The sequence below is a fragment of the Rhinopithecus bieti genome, unplaced genomic scaffold (genome assembly GCF_001698545.2).
Source record: "Rhinopithecus bieti isolate Rb0 unplaced genomic scaffold, ASM169854v2 scaffold_38613, whole genome shotgun sequence".
NCBI classification, from domain to species: domain Eukaryota; kingdom Metazoa; phylum Chordata; class Mammalia; order Primates; family Cercopithecidae; genus Rhinopithecus; species Rhinopithecus bieti.
Window position 1 is genome coordinate 140,444 of NW_016815849.1, and position 21,901 is coordinate 162,344.

At 39.2% G+C, this 21,901-nt stretch overlaps 1 protein-coding gene across 1 annotated transcript in view; it reads left to right on the plus strand.

The window, feature by feature from the left end:
* LOC108516531 (coagulation factor IX-like) overlaps positions 1-14,486 on the plus strand; it is a 21,242-nt gene extending 6,756 nt beyond the window's left edge. Inside the window, exons 3-6 of the mRNA XM_017854082.1 lie at positions 22-46; positions 3,734-3,847; positions 11,002-11,130; positions 13,713-14,486. Coding sequence (XP_017709571.1) covers positions 22-46; positions 3,734-3,847; positions 11,002-11,130; positions 13,713-13,984 — 540 coding nt within the window. The 3' untranslated portion in view covers positions 13,985-14,486. The remainder of the gene's footprint in view (positions 1-21; positions 47-3,733; positions 3,848-11,001; positions 11,131-13,712) is intronic.
* The last annotated feature ends 7,415 nt before the right edge of the window (positions 14,487-21,901 follow it).

Below are 21,901 nucleotides of genomic sequence, written 5' to 3' on the forward strand. Positions count from 1 at the left end.
GTCTTCTTTTATTCTTTATAGACTGAATTTTGGAAGCAGTATGTTGGTAAGCAATTCATTTTATCCTCTAGCTAGTATATGAAACATTTGAGAATTATGTGGGTTTTTTCTCTGCACAAATAGACAATATATTAAACTTTGTCAAAAGGACCCAGAAAGATCAGTCCAACCCTCTAACCCAAATTGAATGGTGATATACTACAGGGTTATGCCAGTGTGGGAACTATTGCTGGTAAATAAGTTTAATCCTCCCTATGTCTTCACAAAGAACATTGTTCCACCCCAGGAAGGTGGAAGGAAGAGACTGAAATGATTGTGTCTTAGGACCTGATGAAAGTTTGCATTCCTCAGTAAAATCAGAGAATGCTGATTGACTTAAATGTTTATAGCTTCAAAGTCCTCCTCATTATCATGGCCTCCAAACCCCTCCATGATTGTCCTTCCCCACCCTCCCCATTACCCTTTTTGCCTCCTCTGCTACTTCTCTCCTCGCACACTGGGCTCCAGCCACCCTGACCTTCCTGCCACTTCTTGCACACTCTAGGAATGCTCCCACTTTAGAGGCTTTATCTGGCTGTTTCTCTTATCTGGCTGTTCCCAACTTCTTGTGGGCTGGCTCCCTCACCTCCTTCAGGTCTTTGCCCAAATGTTACCATCTTAATGAGGCCTACCTTCACCATCTATTAATACTTCAACCTGCCCCAGTAGCCTTACCACTCTAGACACCTGTACGGTACCCCACTCTATTTTTTAACAGAGCTTTTCACCATCTAATGTATCATATAATTTCTTATTCATACTATTTATCATTTATTTTTTCCTACTCCACCAAAATGCAAGTTTCATGTTGGCAGGGATATTCAATTGTTTTGTTTATTGATATATTCCTAGCACCTAGAACAGTATCTGGAAAAGAAGTACTCAGTAAATATTTATCAAACGAATTGACCAAAAGAAGGAAAACTCAAAACTTTAATGACAACTAATTTTAAAACTACAATAACTTAAAATTCAGCAGTAGGATTTTGAGGGAGGATGAGTTTCGAAGATTGACTTCCCTAGGACTATCTGCATAAATAAAAAGAAATTAATCCAGATATCAAATTCACCAACTTCCATCAATTGGAAATTCAATTCTATTTCCTACAGTTTATGTTCTGGAGACACTACTGGACACTCTTTTACTCTGGTAACTCATAATTCCTCCACTTTTGTTTTAAATCATGAGAGAAAAATAGTTGACTCTGTTACATTGTTTTATCTAACTATTCTTGATCTTAGAAATGAATACTACCATGCCAACTTCTACTGAGGTGCCCCCTAAAGTTAGTCCAAATAGGTCTTTGTAATCTCCATTCCTGCAGAATTTAGAACTTTGAATCACATGATTTATTTCTAAAAGTAAATCCATGACTATTTTCCCCACCAAAAAATTCCTGACTATTAAACTCCTACAATCCCCTTCATTGCTCACTCCTCACCCCCAGGATTGTATTTTAAAGTTGGGCCCTTGCCTTTTGGGTCACATAGGTACGCTGTTTGCTATACCACAAGTATAGCTATCTGGAAAACATGGAGGGCATTATTCTTTCACTACTGCTTCGTCAACCAAAAAATAGAACAACAAAAACAAGAACAAAAAAGAAACAAACTCCCTGCCTCTTTTCGCTTGCAGTTGAGATTCCTAACCACTACAAAATTAGCCCATGTTTCTTCTCGCACATAGTAGAAACCCAGGCTCCTCACTACTGTGCTATTCTGTACCATCAACTCACCACATAAAGAGCCTGGTTGAAGAAGAATGATTGTAGAACCACATTACTAGCATCTGTCAAGGACTTTCCAGTTTACAAAAGGCCTATCACATTTAACCCTCACACCATCCTTGTGACCAAAGCATTATTAACTCCATTTTACAGGAGAGTAAATTGAAGCTTAGGGAAGTTAAAAGAACTGCCAAAGGTCACCTAGTTGGAAAGTCATGAAGTCCAGAAGAGAAGCCAAATTCTCTACTGCTCAACCCCTTGTTTTCACTATTACACCTCATGGACTTCAAATCTAAATGCAGTTACTCATTAAACAGGAACCTGGTAGTCTTAAACAGGAATCTCTCACTTGGTAAGGTCTTGTCTCTTGTTGTATTTGACCCCAACTGTCTATGGCTTTGCCTGAACCCAAAGTACACACAGACAAGAACCCAAAGGAGAAACAAATGTGGGATAAAATGACACTCATTTTAACGACATGTCTCGGAAAATGAGTTCCTGTGTAGCTGGCTGAAAGCCCAGACCCTTTCAGTAAAACATCCTGAATAATTCACATTTGTTGGTCTATAATATAACGGGCAAATGTAGCTCATTTTTAGGCCAGTTCTGAACATCAATAATAATAAACCAGATAACAGATTTTGTTTTCATAGAATTGGAACAAATTGGATTATCTGTGCAAAAGCATATCAGATCTAGGGGCAAAGGGGACAAGGTCTAATTTTTACAGCAAGCAAATTTTCCAGGGAGGGACTATTTATGATAAAGGGATATTAGTCTCTTAGTCAACAGAACCTGGATACACACTTCTGACAGAGAAGAGGGAGAACAGGCAGGAATCTACACACCACATATCAAGGAGATTTGCTCTAAAATATGACTGATAAGTAGAAATTTCTCAGTTTCCCCTTTTCCCTCATTCTTTGATTCTTATTGTTATCTTTATCTCTTACTCCTTTGTTTCTCATATATTGAGTCTTAGAGATCAAGCTCCCATTTTTTTCTTCAGGGATATTTTTCTAGTTCAAAGTGCCTACCACCTCCCTTCTGGTTCTATTCATCATTCTTTCCCGAAGCTCCTTTAGAAGTGTGGATTAAGGCAGAGCACTAAGAAACCAGACTTAAAGGTTCCCTTCTCATCCTGACTTTTCTCCTTTCGCCTATTCCTTCCTCCTGTTTTCTTACCATCAGTGTCTTCAAAGACTTTCAAGTACACAGTAAATGTAGAAACTTCAAGAAAGGCAGAATGAAAACATAACCAATGCATACATCAATAAAGCACACTGTGGAATCTTTTCAAATTCTGTGTATCGAATGCTGTCTCTCACATTACCTAGACCATTTGAAACCTAATTTACAGAACATAGACTACCTTTAAGCAGTAACAGATGCTTCTGGCATCTTTTCTATTGTCTTGAACCATTACTGCATATGATACATCAAAGTTAAGTGACAATACAAGAAAGCAGATTCATTGGCTCCATGCCTAGGCTGTCAGTTCCTAAAGTGGAAACACCATATATTATCTAGCTCAGTTTGCTCTACAAGGCCTGCAATAGAGCCTTGTGTGACATAGAGATAATATTTGTTGAAGCAATTAAATTTGACTTGGAATTAACTCTGCCATCATTCTATAAGGAAAGATTGAAAATCCTCACCCTGTTCTGATATAGTACATTTCTATATAAAAACGTCCTTCTCCATCTTCCCTTGCATTGCATAAACTATGTACATGCCTTCCTCAGGGCACTTTCCTAGGACAGTGTCAGCCTAAGGATCTTTGTTTGGGTGGCTTTTAGAAACTCAGGAAGACAGGAGCATCATATGCCTATAGGCAGCTGGCTTCCAGGTCAGTAGTTTTGCTCTGACCCTAAAATCAGACTCCCATCCCAATGGGTATCTACAGGGGAGGACTGGGCATTCTAAGCAGTTTATGTGCCAATTCAATTTCTTAACCTATCTCAAAGATGGAGATCAGTGTGAGTCCAATCCATGTTTAAATGGTGGCAGTTGCAAGGATGGCATTAATTCCTATGAATGTTGGTGTCCATTTGGATTTGAAGGAAAGAACTGTGAATTAGGTAAGTAACTATTTTTTGACTACTCATGGTTCAAAGTTTCCCTCTGAAACAAGTTGAAACTGGAAAATGCAATATTCGTGTATCATAATTTTTCTTAAAAACGTACTTTCAACGCTCATAAACATTTCATTTGTAGTTATGGTTTTCAGGATATGAGTTGGAGAAGCTATATTAAAATCAGTAACAATATTTGGTAACTAATATTAAGTGATAATGTTGTTCCACTCACTTATTAATCCTTAATACAATTATATGTGGTTAGTGTTATCATTATCCCCATTCTATGCAGATGAGAAAACTGCAACTCCAACAGCCAAAAGTTACAGAGGCATAAATGGTTTAGACAGGACTTAAACTTCAGTGTGACCAAAACCCATGCTTCTAACTACTAGATTTAAAACTCAGAGAAAACTGAACCCAGAAAATTGAAATCATGACTAAATTGCTATCAACGTAGGTAGTGAAAGTCAATTAAGTGCAGAACTGGAGTATGACTGGCCAATTATCCCATATAATAGGAATTCTCCACATGTACAAACCACTTCATATGCTAAATTTATTGACAAAATTCAAAGCTCATTCCTGAATTTGACTATATTGATTACATCAAAAGTGTTACATAGCAACCTTAGAATCCTTGTGTACCTTTTCTTCTCAAAGCCTAGACTGTTTCATTTTCCGAGGTTTCAGTAATTGCAGCAGTAAACCCCAGTGTCCTTTACCCACTTGTTTATTACCTCCAGATGCAATATTACGGGTACTGTGATTGTGAAATGCACACAGTGCTAATGAGGAATTCACTTTCTACTCTGATACTCCAGAAGAATAGAGATGCAATCCTAAGGAAGAATTCAACACCACAGGCTACATGACTAAGGATAAAGAGTAGAAAATTAGCAGGACTCTATTAAGGCATTATAGCAATCCACCTGATAGATGAAAAAGGCATGAAATGAAATGAAATGTAGCAGCTACACTTGTCCTATTGAGATAGGAAAAAAGTCACCTGTAATGTTGTTCAGAAATCCTTTCAGTACTAAAAAGAAATTCATTGACCATCTTCCTTTGGGCTCGAAAATTTCTTAGAAGGTAAGAAAAGGAAAAGGTGACAGGGCAAAGACATTTGAAAAGAAAGAAAAGACTGAATGAACTTGCACACCTGGCTTGGACTCCCATTCCCTTAGGTTTCCATTGTAGGGACAAACTAATGCCTGGGTTACCTTTCTTGAGAGTGTGTCGATTGATTCAACATCTCTGAAATGCTACTTTCATCCGAAAGGTTATAATTTGAAATTCAGATTTACCTGGATAAATTTGATCTTGCTATTGTGGAAACCTCTAGAAATCCTTGGAGTAGTTACTCATTATCAGCTTAAATAACATAACCGTTGGAGCTGAGGGAATGAGTAACTCAATTAGTCTCAGTTACAACTGAAGGGCACATTGTGGTAAACTATAATTGAAAACATAAATGTCTTTACCTAGTTTAAAAATAAAGATGCTTTAAAAGGAGGAAGGGAATAACCCTGAGGAATGTAAATAGAAGCACAAAACTTTTACAACAGAGTTTACCACATGTGTGGCTATGTTCCACACAGCAAAAATGCTAAGTCTACAACTGACACAACTTGGATACTCTCATGTTCCCACATTTTGGTTTGGTCAGGGCTGTGCAGCTGTACTGCAGCCATCGTCACTCCTGGCCTCTAAGGTATATTGATCTGATCCACCAATCTGATCAAGTTTTAGAAAAATATTTCCAGCGCAGTTAGCTCACAAACAAAATGAGAATTCCCACAAATTGTTCTTTATCTCAGACAATAGAGGAAAGCAACAGCAAAAGCATAAACAAAGTAAAACAAATTACCATTTCAGTGTTGCCTCCAATAAAGACTAATCACAGCTACTAATAGCAGAGTTTATGGGGGCATCTCGCCCAAGTCTTTGTCCGTATGTGGTCTTGAAAAAAGGAAAGGAGATTTTCAGCAATAAGTTTTTTGTATCTTTTCCCTTTCATCAGGCCTTCACTGGCGAGAGAGAAGAGAGAGAGAGAGAGAGGTGTAAACATCAGGCATGCTTCTATTAAAGAATACTAATGGCATTGGGTCCCTTAGGGTTAGAATAAAGACCTCTGTTTGATGTTCCCAGCTGTACATCAAATCCAAATATCTCTCAGATAAATGAAGGTCTGTAAGAATTTGGTCATTCCTGTCTCTTCTAAAGAGTAACAGAGGCATTTTCCCAGAATAAAGCAGAATGGAAAGAAAAACATCACAAGCATGTAAACACTTTTTTCAATTTTCCAGCATGTCACAGACACTACTGTCTTATTTACTACATATTTCTGAGGAGTGAAAAAAGGAACTATGTTGAGTTTAGCTGAAGCACAGCATATTTTGTGGTAAACTTGTTAAATAAAACATCTTTTGTCCAAGCTTTGGTTGTCATACCAGTGGATATATCAGGAAATATAAAGGCAGAATAAAATAAAGCAGAACATACTAACATTTGTAGTAGGCATGAAGAGAATTAGAAAGTGTTTGTGTTAACATGGAGGTAGAAAAACAGATGCTTTGAGATGTTCTTCAAAAGATATTCTAGGCACTGAGACTCCCTTCAGGACCAGAGAGAGTCCATACCTACCACAGTACCTGACATATAAATGCTCAGTAATTGATAAATGAGTCCCATTCTAACTGTTCCTTAGGCCCTGCTCTATGGAACTCTCCCCTGGAATTCCTTGTGCCATTATTTTATTTCTAGAATCTTCAGCCTTTTAGCTGAGGGCAAAAGATTGCTGATTAGGAAGCAATATTTCCCACCTCCTGCACAAAACAAGCCAAAGATCAACGGCAGCAGCAACGTACTGGGCCCTAAAGGGCAATGACAAATATGGATAATGATACAGAGTTCTGGTTACTTCTTAGCCAATGACACAGAATCACAATCGAGAAAACACGGAGTTTATTCATTCCCATTGTGCATGCCCTGGACAAACCGAGCTGCACCTTTCATAATTTATCACAATCTCATATTGACGGAACACTTTCTACAGGTAATGTTTGATTTGGCTGAACACTTTAGCATTGCTTCGTAGCAACAAAACGATAGCTGGTAACAAAAAAAGATCCAGGGATATTACCACAGTTAGTAAGGAGAAAGGCCTTTAAATCAATTAATTAATTAATTAATTAATTGGACCAAGTGCCGTCTTTTTGGATCATGCCCTTAGTGGATTATTGGTAGCAAAGGTTAAAGCTCAAGCTGGTTCCTTTGTCCCCCACTGGCAACAGTTGATTTGCCTCCCTTTATTTCCTGAAGTATCAGTAAGGACTAAGCTAATTATTACATTTGGCGATGCTAGCGTATGTAAAATAGAGTTTAAAAGTTTAGATTCGTCGCTCAAAAATTCATATTCTCCAAAACCATACAGTCACTCTGTTAGCCTGTGTTCCCCAGAAAAAAAAAAAGTCACAAGCTTATTTATTAACATGTGCAATCCCAGGGGGCAAGAGAAAGGAACTGAAGAGTGAGGCAGAAAGGAAAAGAAAGCCAATAAGAGGATGAGTTATCAAACTACTCGTATCTAACTGCAATTGATTGCTTAACTTCCTGGGACTGTCTCCAATAAGTCAAATTGGTCTCAGGTTACTCCACCTGAGTGGGAAGAAGAGGTGAAAGAATTTGTGTCCGTCTCTCATTGGTTAGAAGTTCGACTTATGGGGAATTAACTCCCTCACATTTCTTAGTTGGATATGCTTGGGTACCGAAAGGGTCATATGGCATCCATGCCTCAGCATTAACAGGGAAGCTTCAAGGCAAAAGACACCCAGTGCAGCTGTGAGCCAAGGCAATTCAAGGATACAGCCATAGGAGGTCGGTTGAAATCCACCCAGAGCTAATCACCACCATGCTGGAAAAAGACACAGGTGAAGCTGAGAAGAATGAGGGTGGTGCATAGGAGGTATCTAATGCAGTCACTCATTTTCAAACTTTCCATGTTATGATTGCACTGACCACGGAGGATTTCTATTGAAAGTTTTACTGTTGTCAAACATGTACATAAGGGGAAAGGTGTCTTACATTGTTTATATTCCTGTGCTGCTCTAGAAACAGAAATAGGCTCAAGAGCAGAGCCCATTTTTCTTAATTCAGCAGGTCTAAGCTAACAAGTCCTGAAACATGCTACTTCCTGTTATTGGTATTGCATAGGAGAAACAAAGGGAAAGCACAGTAATTAGAAAATACAAAACAAGATGGCAGGAATAAGCCAAATATATCAGGACACACAATTATTGTGAATTGGGGTTAAACTAATCTATTAATAATGACAGCTTTCAGTTTGGAGTTAAAACTTTAATTGTATACTGTTAAGAAAAGTGATACCTAAACTAAAATTACACTGGGAGGCTAAAATGAAGGGATGTGAAAAGAACTATCAGGTAAAACTAACAAAAGAAACTAGGAAAGCAATCTTAATATCAGACAAAATAGAATCCAAGAGGAAAATCATTTCAAAAGACAAGATATATTTTTTATTAATAAGGGGAATTGCATAGGAGAGTAAAGAAAATGTGGACCACTGGAATGCTTAGCACTAATGACATATTGGTCTTTGGTCTTCAGTTACCGTACAGGACCCTATTTCATTCTCTTATGTTTGATATGTAACCACCTCAGGCAGCTTCAAGTTGCTTTTTGGCCCTAATGGACTTCCTAACGCTACAATTTCTTTTTTCAAAAATGTTTTATTCTAGGTTTAGGGGTACATGTGAAGGTTACATAGATAAACATGTGTCACAGGGGTTTGTTGTACATATTATTACATGACGCAGATATTAAGCTCAGTACCCAACAGTGATCTTTTCTGCTCCTCTCCCTCATCCCACTCTCACCTGCCAAGTAGACCCCAGTATCTGTTGTTTCCTTCTTTGTGTTTGTAAGTTCTTATCACTTAGCTCCCACTTACAAGTGAGAACATGGAGTATTTGATTTTTGTTCCTATGCTAGTTTGCTAAGGATGATAGCCTCCAGCTCCATTCATATTCCCACAAAACACATAATCTCGTTCTTTTCTATGGCTGCATAGTATTCCATGGTATATATGAACCACATTTTCTTTATCCAGTCTGCCATTGATGGGCATTTAGGTTGACTCCATGTCTGCTATTCTAACACTGTAATTTCTAAAGACTTCCAGGTTTTACTTTTATAGGTAACCGGTTAAACAGTCTAGCTCGGGACGCCAAGCAATTTCTAGAATAACTAAGCAATAGAAATTACACTTCAATTCAGAAAGGCAGTATCTACATGAGATTATGGAATTGCTGTTGCTTTTTGTGTTCACTGAAAAAAATAGTAAAACTGTAACTTTCAGAAAAAATGCTTGTACATATAGAAAACCCAAAGCATCTAAACAATTAAAATAAACAAATAAGTATAGAAAGGTTACTGGATACAGAGTCAACATACAAATATCAATTGCATGTCTATATACCAGCAATGATTCCAAAATGATTTTATAATGGCATTAAAAATTAGATGCTTAGTAATAAATGTGAGAAAGATGTGCAAGAACTCTACATGAAAAATGAGACACTATTGAGAAAAATTAAGGCAAACCTAAATAAATGAATGAATAGGCAATGTTCATCAATTAAAGGATACAATATAGTAAACATATCAAATATTTACTAATGGATTCAATGCAATACCAAAGTGCCCAGCAGGCTTTTTTTGGTGGGGGGAGGTCGGGCAGGATTCATAAGCTAATTCTAAAATGCATACAGAAATGCAAAGACCCAAGTATAGCCAAGACAGTTTTGAGGAAGAATAAACTTGTACTACTTATACTACTAGATGTCAAGACTTATTATCAAGTTACATTTATTAAGACAGTGTGCTACTGACACAAGGATAGACAAATAGATGAGTGAAATACAATAGAGTGCTGAGAAGCACACCTGTACTTATACAGAGGCTTGATTTATGATAGAGGTGCCAGTGCAGCAGAGAAGGGAATTGCTGCTTTTCAATAAAAAGTGATAGGTCAATTAGATATTCATATGGCATGAAGTATAAAACAATAACATTCTATATTCATAACTTGCAGAAAGTAAAAGTTTCTTAAAATACAAAAAGTGATCACCATAAAGGAAAAGATTGATAAACCGGACTACATTAAAACTAAGAACTCCTGTTCAGCAAAAGACACTACTTCGACTGAAAAGACCAGTCACAGACTGAGACAAGATATCTGCAATACAGATACCTAATAACTGAACCCCATACAGTGATGGTGGGAACTTAAGTTCGTACAATCATTTTAGAAAATTGCTTGGCAGTATCTACTAGATCTGAACATCTGATCCAGTAATTTCACTCATAATTATAAGTCAGTAAAAAGGCATGTTATGTCACCAAGAGATATATACAAGAATGTTCATTACACTATTATACATAACAGCCAAAAACTGGAAACAAACCAAATATCCATTAACAGTAGAATGAATAAATAAAAGCTGTAATAGTAATACAGTGGAATACTACACAGCAATGTATACTGCTATACAAAACATGGATTAATCTCATAGACAAAATGTTAAATGAAAGACGCAGACGAGTACATATTGTGAACTGTTTATAGTTCAAGAGCTGGCAAGAACTGTTTACTGTGTTAGAAGTCCAGGTAATAGTAACCTATAAAAAGAAAAAAGGGTGGAATGATTGGGAGGGGGCATCTTCTGGGGTATTGATAATGTGCTATGTATTGGTCAGTTTAGTGTTTAAACAGGCTCATTTACTTTGTGAAAACTTATACTAAAATTCTGTGTATTTTTTGAATATATGTTATACATTAATAAATAGGGGTTTTAAACCTGTAGTCCATGATTCAGTGAAAGTAGAATATCCAAACAGTTCATTTTAAACCAGTCCATTATAGTGCTACCACCATTTTTATGCCTTATTGAGAAGTTTATTTTACCTTTCTTTCCACTCTTAGTTCAAGGCTCCAAAATTTCTCTCCCCAATGTACACTGGGGCAACATGAATGCCCCAACGTATATTTGATCCACACATGAGTCAATATTTCCATGTACTTTTTAGAAATGCATGTTAAATTATGCTGTTACTGTCTATTTTGCTTCTTTTAGATGTAACATGTAACATTAAGAATGGCAGATGCAAGCAGTTTTGTAAAAATACTGCTGATAACAAGGTGGTTTGCTCCTGTACCGAGGGATATCGACTTGCAGAAAACCAGAAGTCCTGTGAACCAGCAGGTCATAATCCAAATAAGATTTTTTAAAGAAAATCTGTATCTGAACCTTCAACATTTTAACAAACCTACATAATTTTAATTCCTACTTGAATCTGCTTCCTTTTGAAATCACAGAAAAGATCAGTAGCTTGAATTAGACCAATTAATTTTCTAGATTGCATCATATTTTAAACTATGTAATCATCTACAACCTGAATTCTTTTCTGTGTCCAACTTGTCCAATTTTTTCTCTAACATTTATATCACAAAGCAATTAATTTGTGTGATTTCTGCATATATATTTGTAATTCATCAAGTCAAATCAATGTAGTAATACTATATCATAAAATATATACAAATAATTGAGTGATAGGCTTCCAGTTCAAGGACGGTAAGTTTGAAGCATGATTCCATCTGGGCTGGCTAGTTTACTCTGAGAAAGTTATTTTTTATTGTTGGGTCTGAAGCTGAGTTTACACACTTGGTGTCAGAATGATTCCGGCAATGAACTGTTTTAAGTTCTGCTAGGCTGGTCAGCACAATCTATATGGCTGTGAACAAAGCAATGTTTCCCAGTCATATCAACCATGCCCCCATTTTAACAGCTGATTAGTGTATTCAGAGCATCTCCACTCCATGTTCGTATAGCTCTTATCTAAAGATGAAAGCAGTAGACACTTTTACTTTTGAAAATTTAGGCTCTTCAGGGTCAATTATATTTGATAAATGAGGGGCTTTTTTTGAAGCAAACGAGATATAATTTCTTTTGCATTTCTAAAGCCTAATATCTTATTAAATTGGTACATTAAATTGTGCACCATTTCTCTGTAACTGGTTCCAGTACCTATCTCAGCACTATACCAGGCAGAGGAAACTAAAGAAAGAACCAGTGCCAAGACCAGCTTGGTCGGGGAGACCCTAACCCAGTGGCACTAGAGGAATTAAAGACACACACACAGAAACAGAGTATGGAGTGGGAAATCAGGGGTCTCACAGCCTTCAGAGCTGCGAGCCCCGAACAGAGATTTACCCGCATATTTATTGACAGCAAGTTGGTCATAAGACTTACTAAAACTATTCCTTATGGGAAATAAAGGGATGGGCCGAAATAAAGAGATGGGTCTGGCTAGTTAACTGCAGCAGAAACATGTCTTTAAGGCACAGATCACTCATGCTATTGTTTGTGGTTTAAGAACACCTTTAAGTAGTTTTCTGCCCTGGCTGGGCCAGGTGTTCCTTGCTGTCATTCTGGTAAACCCACAACCTTCCAGCGACGGCGTCAAGGCCATCACGAGCATGTCACAGTGCTGCAGAGATTTTGTTTATGGCCAGTTTTGGGGCCAGTTTATGGCCAGATTTGGAGGCTTATTCCCAACAAACCAGAAGGCAGGAATATATATCCTGCAACTAAAATGGAGAATCTCTAAGGCTTACGGGGCCTGCCCACTTGTCCTTCTGCCTGGTTCTTCACATATGCTGTCTCAAAGCTAGTCTACCTTGAGAGGAGCATGAATATGTGTGTGGGTGTGTGTCTGTGTGTGTATTTTAACCTTAAAAACCTAACTTCCAGTATAGACAGATGGCATAGTAGCTAAACCCTTACAAGCTCTTCTAAGCTATAAAAGAGAAACAGAATTGAGAACCACCTCCAACTATTAAGTGTTATATTTGAATATAGCCTTAGCTTTAGCAGAACAAGTAGGCCAAACTTAAAATAAGCTTTTCTGCCTTTTCAACGATAATGGTCCCTTTTCTGTAGCCATTGTTGATCGTGTACATTTATACATAAGTGTTTTGAACTAATTTCCTGGTTTCTCAACCACTTGCTGTCTTCAGGATACTTTGTCGCTGCTGGTTGCTATAGAAATGTCTGTTACAAGGAATGTGGCTTGAAGGAAAGTGAGAAATGAAAATGAAATCTGAAGTGACTTTGTTTGACTACAAATTCCCATTCTGGTAGTCCCCAGTGTATCAATACATTATTTTCTTCAGAAAATAAACGAACCCAAGGAAAATGGTGGGCAAGTCCTGGTGAATATGACTGTGATAATTATATTAGCAATCTCTTTGGCTAATATTTGAAACCCAGGTAATTGAATCACAATGATCTCTCCCCAGAAAATACGTAAAATGCACCTTGGAATCTAGAAGGCATTTTAGTCTGCAAAAGAACCCTTCTTAATGATAAGCAGCAGAAGTCCCATTTACCAAATTGGAAAGTTAAAGTTACAAAGCATCAATCATCAGACTTCCATTCAGGGATGGCAACTGGGAGTAAGACTTTTTAGTAAAGAAACTAAACAGAAAGTCATTAGACTCTGTGAAAGTCTTACCAAATTTGATTCTGGAACACCTATTCTATTTCCGTAAAGATGATGAATTCCAGAGCCAAGTGTTCTTTTCATGAAGGATTTGAAAACTGTCCATGAAAATAATGCAATCAACCTTTTAGCTTGAGATTCTATTCACTGATTAGATTTTTTCAAATACTGATAGGCCTGCTTCTCAGAAGTGACAAGGATGAGCCTCAATCTCAATTTTTGTAATACATGTTCCATTTGCCAATGAGAAATATCAGATTACTAATTTTCTTCTGTTTTCTAGTGCCATTTCCATGTGGAAGAGTTTCTGTTTCACAAACTTCTAAGTTCACCCGTGCTGAGACTGTTTTTCCTGATGTGGAATATGTAAATTCTACTGAAGCTGAAACCATTTTGGATAACATCACTCAAAGCACCCAATCATTTAATGACTTCACTCGGGTTGTTGGTGGAGAAGATGCCAAACCAGGTCAATTCCCTTGGCAGGTACTTTATACTGATGGTGTGTCAAAACTGGAACTCAGCTGGCAAGACACAGGCCAAGTGGGAGACTGAGATTATTTTACTAGACAGCCCTATTGGGATGTGAGAAGTATTTAGGCAAGTTTCAGCACTAACCAATGTGAGAAAGCCTCCAGAGATGAGCAGCTTGTGAAAGAGAGGCTCAAATCAGCTACTATACAGGTCAGGAAGAATTTGGCATTAAGGAAATGCATAGCATGATTTCAGACAGGCAACTGGTCAACAACATGAAAGTCTGGAAGAAAGGTCCCAGGGTACTACTTCACCCTCAGCCCTTGCAAAAACTGGTCAGAGTTGGAAAGTCTTTAGCCCAAGAAAATTGGATTATTTAAAAGGGGGTAAAGAAAGGGAATCAAGGAGGAAGGATTAAGGCAAGAACTAGGTTCCACGAAATGGCATGAGAGTGTGTCTTGGTCTACAGCTATAGGTCTCGTGGTAGCATCAGAATCACCTGGGAACATGGAAATGCAAATTCTCCTACCCCACCCTAGACCTACCAAATCAGAATATCTAGGGGGTGGGGCCCAGCAATCTGTGTGCAAACAAGCACTACAGGTGATTTTGATGCACTTTATAGTTTGAAAACTAGGCCAGGTGCAGTGGCTCATGCCAGTAATCCCAGCACTTTGGGAGACTGAGACGGGAGAATCGCTTAAGCCCAGGAGTTTGAGACCAGCCTGGGCAACATAGCGAAACTCCATCTCTATTTAAAAAAAAAAAAAAATGTAAAAATTAGGTAGGTGTGATGACTCCCACCTGTGCTCCCAGCTATTCAGGAGGCTGAGGTGGGAGAATCACCTGATCCTGGAAAGTCGAGGCTGCAGTCAATCGTGATCACACCACAGCACTTCAGCCCGGGTGACAGAGTAAGACCCTATCTCAAAAAAACACTGGCCCAAAGGAAATGAACTTGTTACAGAAGCCAGGGTTCAAAACACCAAATAAGGGACTTGTTGTACCTAGTCCTTCCAGTGTGCTCTGCAGACATTTCTCCAAGTGTGGTCTGCAAACAACCTACATATGTAGAATTACCTATGCACATTTTTCATTTAACAACCACGAGCTACATTTGTAGCAAAATCTGGGTTGTAACTTAGCCTACAGCTAAAGCCTAAGAGATTCCATCTGTGAGAAGGAATAACCTACCTCTTTGGCCCCCCTCCCCAGGCAGGAAGCCAAGATGGTCCTTATATAAAGTTGTGCTGTCCAATAGGTAACCACTAGCCACATATGGCTATTTAAATTTAAATTAACTACAATTAAGTGAAATTAAAAATTCAGTTCCTCAATTGCACCTGCCAAATTTTAAGTGCATAACAGTCGCATGCGGCTACTAACTACTGTATTGCAGAGTGCAAGTGGAGATAGAACATGGTATTACTGCGGAAATTTCTATTGGATAGCACTTATAATAGTTTAGTCTAACTTAAAACTCCCTAGTTGCCACAGTCATGATTTGGTAGTAATTTCACGGATTTCTCTACTGAGGTTTGAGTCTCTGCCATTACAGACTGATAACTTTAAAGACTGCAATGATCAAACTGGTAACAATTTAAGCCAGAAACAGGTAAATGCCCTCAGTTTTAACAGCACTGGAATTTTTCTGGGACTAGCTGTGTATCTATCCAGGATTCTTGAGAATGCCTGCCATTTTCCAACATAATGGATGTAAGGTATTACACATACACCTGGGGATGGGGCAGTAGGTATAATTGCACAAGCATTGTGGAGAATGGTATCAAAGAGTGGCAGAACATCATGAGCAAGGTTTTCCCTTTCTTTTACCTTTGCTTTTAAAAGACAGTATTTGCTGGACCTGATCTTATAGCCCATAAATGGGACACTGTACGTTCCTTTTTACCTCCTGTTTCTACTTAAATGCATCCTATGAGGGCTGCTTCCCTTACCCACCATAACCCCTTCCTTCACTCATCCATATCTTTGCTCTTCTTCACAATTCTGTAATATTGACCTTCTTTATGAACCTTTCCTGGAACAATCCCTCAAGTGCAAGCACTCTTATTATGCCTTCGATGTATGTAATATCCATGTATCTAATTCTCTCTAATTTTGTCATTTGCGTTCTCATGTATTTTCATTCATTATGTGTCCAACTTCCATGGATAACATGGTTACAAAAAAAGATCCTACTTTATGACAATTATCTTCCTTGGCTTTGTGGGACATAGAACAGTGCTTACAGTGGGGGACCCAAGAACCCCGGAAAATATATTAGCTAAGAAGATAACTTCCGTTTTTAAAAGGCCAAGATTTAAGAAAAAAAAAAAAAAAAAGAAGGTATGCTTTGTGAGTTTAGCATTGTCTCCTTGTCATTCCAGAAATGAAATGGCAAATACATTTAAATCAGAACTAAAAAGGGGAACAGGGTATAAAGGCTCAGTTTAGTCACATAATTTCTCTTTCTCACCCACCCTCTTTAAACCAGATGTTTGCCAATGTGTTAACAATGCAGATCTTTCCTGAAAGAAAGTTTAGTAACTCAAGCAGACACTTTATTTTCTTTTCAAGCAGAAAAGACTATGAGATGGTGGTTGTGGTTGTTCTGGGAGGGAGAAGATATAAATGACACACATCATTTCAAATCATGTCATGACCTTCTCACTGCACACTTATAGTTATTGTACCTGTTGTCTTTTTGCTCTCAAGCCTAGCTAAGATCATTTGGAATGTTCAAGATCACTCATACATGCATGTGCACACATGCACGTGCACATATGTTCACTCCCTATTTCATCCATATGAACTAAGATTACTGACCTGGACAGATTCAAAGCACTAAGTTTTATTCTTTTCCAAAGGCAAGAAGCTGAGCTACTTTCCAGAATAGTTGTGAAAGACCCCGTCATACTTCTGCATTGCTTCCTCCACACCACCTCCATCTAGTTCCTTATGAAAGGTTACTGGTTTTCAAAAATACGAGATAAATTGAGTATATAAAAGTCATTGCTAGACAAAATGAAACAAACCAGAATCTCTCCTCATTTGTGGATGGGCCAGCTCCACCATGTCATGGTTAATCTGCAGGAGGAAATATAGATTTGATTGCAGATCAGACTGCAGCAAACCTGCTGTGACTAAGGCATCAAGAGAAAGCAAGCAACAGCTGGGGCTTCAGTGGTGAAAACATTATATACCCAGCTTTGAAATATGAAATACTATTTAGCAGTGTCACCTAGAAAACAGTGTTTCAAAATGCTGATGTTTCATAAGAACCTTTCTCTTCAGAGTGGTTTCTTTTATCTTTCAAATTAGCCAGGGTGAGGAAGTGATCACTTGGTGAAGAAATCTCACCAAGAAGAACATAGAGAGTTCACTTTCATCTTGAGTAAAGAACAGATTGAACAAACTAGAAATGTTTAGTCTGTTAAAGAAAAGGTGTAGGTGAGCTGTTTGCAAGAGCCACAAGGGAAAGGGGAAGACAACTTCTTTGTGGACTTAAGGGTGAAAGTTTCAAGCGGGCAGGAAGATTCTGACCTCCATTAAGAAAGCCCTTCCCAACCAACCACCACTGGGTTGGTTAAGTAGGTTGGGCAGCGTTAGGAGCAAATGTTGATTGAACAAATGTTTGTCGGAATTGTTGACTTAGAGTTGTTCTGTCACTGGGGACAGCAGCGGCTGGATAGCCCCATTCAGGGAGAGGACATTTGTTCACCTGGCGAGAGATCAGAGCAGGCTAAGGGACCGCTGGGATCCTGTCCGGCTTTGAGACCCTACAGAGCCATGTTCACCTAGCACGTATCCCGTCTGCGGTCGNCGCTCCTTGCTCGCCACGGTAGCTTCCCAGGAGCCCCCTCTGGTTCCGGAACGGCGCTGCCGGCTGCATTCTCTTTGCTACCTCCTAAAGCCAAAGGCACTGGCGGGCCCGGGCCGGCTTCTAAAGTCGCGCGAGATTAGAAGTTCTAAGATAGGAATGGCGTGAGGCCAATGGAAGGAGGTACTTCAATTTCCCTCCAGATGTCCAGCGATGGGCTCAGAGCTCCTTGAGAACTCGGGAAAGGAAGCAGGGTCTCTGAAGAAATACTTCAGGAGTAGAAAGAGGAAGCCAGAGGGTTAAATGCACTACACAGGAACAGAAATGAGTTTTTCTTAGAGTAAGTATATGTCTAGAGGTGTAGTAAGCTAAAACAAGTCTTGAATTACATACCGCTACATAGGGAAGAAATGAAAGCCTTTGAACATTAGTGAAGAAAGGGAACCTGTAACGCCTGTATTACTAGATAGCTTTCATCAACAACTCAAAAGTGAGAGATTTGAAGAAGCAACAAAGCTTTAATTTGGTTTGGATCCCATGGCCATGACCCTGGCAGCCGACAATTCTAGGCATGCGCAAACTGGCCCCAAAAATTCCCCCCACATTTCCAAAGAACTATTTGGCCCTTTATGTGAAGTACCTGGTTTTTCCATTTTCTGTTTTACCATAGGCCTCAGTTCGGTGTGTGGCATATATTCTTCAAATATTTAACAATTTGAAGATCATTCTATCAGATTTAAAAAAAAGAATACAATGGAAGCCAAGTGATTAAGCTTTCCTTATGCTCATATTAAGTTGTAGCATATGCATTTACCGATGGTTAACCGTATTAACCTACAGAAAATGTCCAGGGAAACGGTCTATTTCTTATTCTGTTTTTGACCTAAAAAAAAATCTTTGAAATGTCTTAACAGTTTCCCCTGTCTCCACTTCCCTCAGCTTTGGTCTGAAGCTACCCTTAAAGGTACCCTGTACAGCTCTTACCCTGTACAGCTAGCTACAGAGATTCAATCCTTTCTGTTCGATTAGGACACATCCCAGTGGCAGATAGCATGCAAAGTTATTATATGTATGAACCAGAACTTGTTTTTCCTTAGGGGCCAGGATGTTGCACTAAGGTCTTAAGACTATAGCAGTATCTTCACTTGAAAAAGGTAGCCCTCTATTATTCCTATCTCAGATGATAAAAATTCAATTAAGAGAAATAAGAACGTGACATATGTAACCTCACCTGACTCTACAAAGCTACTCTGGACAGACATTTAAACAATTATCCTCTAAGATTATTTGATGAAATGCACTTCAATGACTAGTTAACCATTAAAAACCAAAGTGAGCGTCCCATCTGTTCCCAGCCAATGACCTAGAGCAAAGGACTAGGCAAACCACATCTGTGGGCATAGCAAGCTGTATATCACAGACAAATGAATTTGCTTTGTATATGAGTGAGAGCAAACACTCTTTATTGTAAAGCTTGGGTGGGTAGGTAGGGAGAATAATGGTTTTACTGAAATCACAGGGAATGGTTACGATGGAGTTAAAGGTCAGGAAGAGAACAAAAGGGTAAGAGCTGTTGTTCTGGGCTGGCATCGTCAATGAAGAGCACAAATTCAGATGTGAATGTATATTTTGCAGAAGCATGTGTGGTTGGTGTGTGTATATATGTGTGTCTGAAAGAGGGAAAACAGGCTCCCATTAGACTATGACTAACAAAAATGTTTGACAGATTATAACTCAGGTGCCTTACTCAGAGCATATGCCTTCCCATTTTCCCCATTATTCCCCAAAATGGTGTCTTAAAAGTTCTTAAAAGAACTTTTCCTTGAAGACATCTCATACCCCGAGCAGACATCTCATACCCCAAATAGCTAATATTTTGATAGCTATGATCCTGAATGACCAAACATTCCAAAACCAAGTAGTTTGTAATATCTTTAAATGCAAATATATTTTAGGCCTTTTCCTGGGCAAGGATGTTTGGTCAGGGGTTGGCAAAAATAATGCTCTTCAGACTTAAAAGAACACAACCGTATTTCTTAGCCATCCACCAGAAAGTAGTAGAAGCTCCAGGAAACAAGTCTTTGTCAGGATTCAGACTAGCTACATCATAATCTCTCTGCCCAGGGGCTGTGGATGTCATTCATCCTGGCCTAACTAGCCTACTGGGCTGAGAGATGTTCAATTTCCCCACTAATACACTAGCCAGAGGAGAAGCACCGTGATATCATTGCATGTTAATTCTTAATTCCAATTGCTTAAACAGATATGTTCAGTTGTAACTATCATGACCAGTATATAACAGTGTTGGCCAAGTTTTATTGATGCTGAAAATCAACTGGAGTTACAGCCAGATACATGGTCTTATGACCGGCGTACTTACACAGGGCTTTGCACTCAAACAGATCATGCATCTGAGGTTTACTGCTTTGCATTTTTGTTTTGTAACTGAAGTCTGATGAGCCAGCCAGAGCATGGGCTACCTAGGGACCTGAAACCCTGCAACCCCACTTCTCACCACCTCCCAGGGTGGTTTCTCGACCCCCCACTCCCCTACCACCTGGTGCCTTAGCCAGCCCTGGCTCTCCCTCCGAACACCTGCCCAATGACCACTGCCACCCCATGGTGCCCAGACATACTCTCCCTCCTCATCCCTACCCAGCTACCACTGCCACTCCTCTCCCCTGGTGGGGACATGGGCATAGGTGCAGGGAGAGTTAAAGTTGGTCAGGTGCACATGTCCTATGCTGTCTTGGAAGGTTGCTTGGCCATGTGGCATCTCTGGACCAACAATGTGCCACAGCACATTTGGAGGGTGAAAGGTGGGGGCACACCCCTTGTCCACCTCCATTTCAGGCATGGAACACATCCTGGCATGAAAGTTGAGTCCCTTGGGAATCACGTCTCCACCTTGATTGGCACAGTAGGCCAGTGACAAGGGAAGATTAACACACCCTCCCCTGCTGGGGCCCAGCATCCTGTGGCTGGCAGGCAGGGGATCCTAAGGACATGTAGGTGTTAAATTGTAGGGTGCACTTCCTGGACACCTTTGAGGGTCTGCACTGCCCCAGCAAATATCCCCATGCTAGAGGGAGCAAAATATTAAATGGCGAATTTAAAAAATGTAACATGATGGGTTGCAAAAGAGACTCCAGAGGAAAGAAAAAAGTTTTGTATTTTAGTATCTTCAATGGCACCTTTCTTCCTAGCTTTTGAACAAGGAGCACCACATTTTTATTTCTCACTGAGCCCCACAAAGTATGTAGCCATTCCTGTTTGGAGTGAGGACTTTTAAAACATAAAGATTATCAAGTCTTGGAAATTCTGATTCAGTAGATATATAACAGGTCTCACACTTAATTATGTAAAGAATATTCTGGAGAGCTTCATTTTACCCAGTCCCACCCACCAAATATTCTGGTAAATTAAGCTTGGATTAGCCCCCAGATCTGCATTTTATAAGGATGATTTTATAAGGATGATTAGCCCTCAGATGATTCTACTGCAACTGGTCCACAGACCATGCCTGGACTGGAATTGGGTGCTTAGGAGCACAAATTCTGGGGCCGGGCAGACTTAAGTTTGCTTCCTAGCTTTACCAACTGACCTCAGAGGAGTTAGTGTTTCTCTCTAAACTTCAGTTCATGCATCTATAAATATATTAATATCACATCACAAGGATATTATGTTGTATTAAATGTCTATAAACCCCACAATGATTAACCCAAAGTAAACCCCCAAATAAATGTTTAAAAATATTAGGAAAATTGTTAAGTCTGGGTTGTATGCACACTGATATTTTTTATATTATGTAGTTTTTTTCTGTATTTTTCAACATTTCAGAATAAAAAGCAACAGCTAGGAGAAGAGGGAGATGGCCAGGCGCAGTGGCTCATGCCTCCCAGCACTTTGGGAGGCCAAGGCGGGCGAATCACGAGGTCAAGAGATCGAGACCATCCTGGCCAACATGGTGAAACCCCGTCTCTACTAAAAATACAAAAATTAGCTGGGCGTGGTGGCATGCACCTGTAGTCCCAGCTAGCTACTCAGGAGACTGAGGCAGGAGAATTGCTTGAACCTGGGAGGCGGAGGTTGCAGTAAGCTGAGATCTCATCACTGCACTCCAGCCTGGTGACAGAGCAAGACTCCATCTAAAAAAAAAAAAAAAAAAAAAAAAAAAA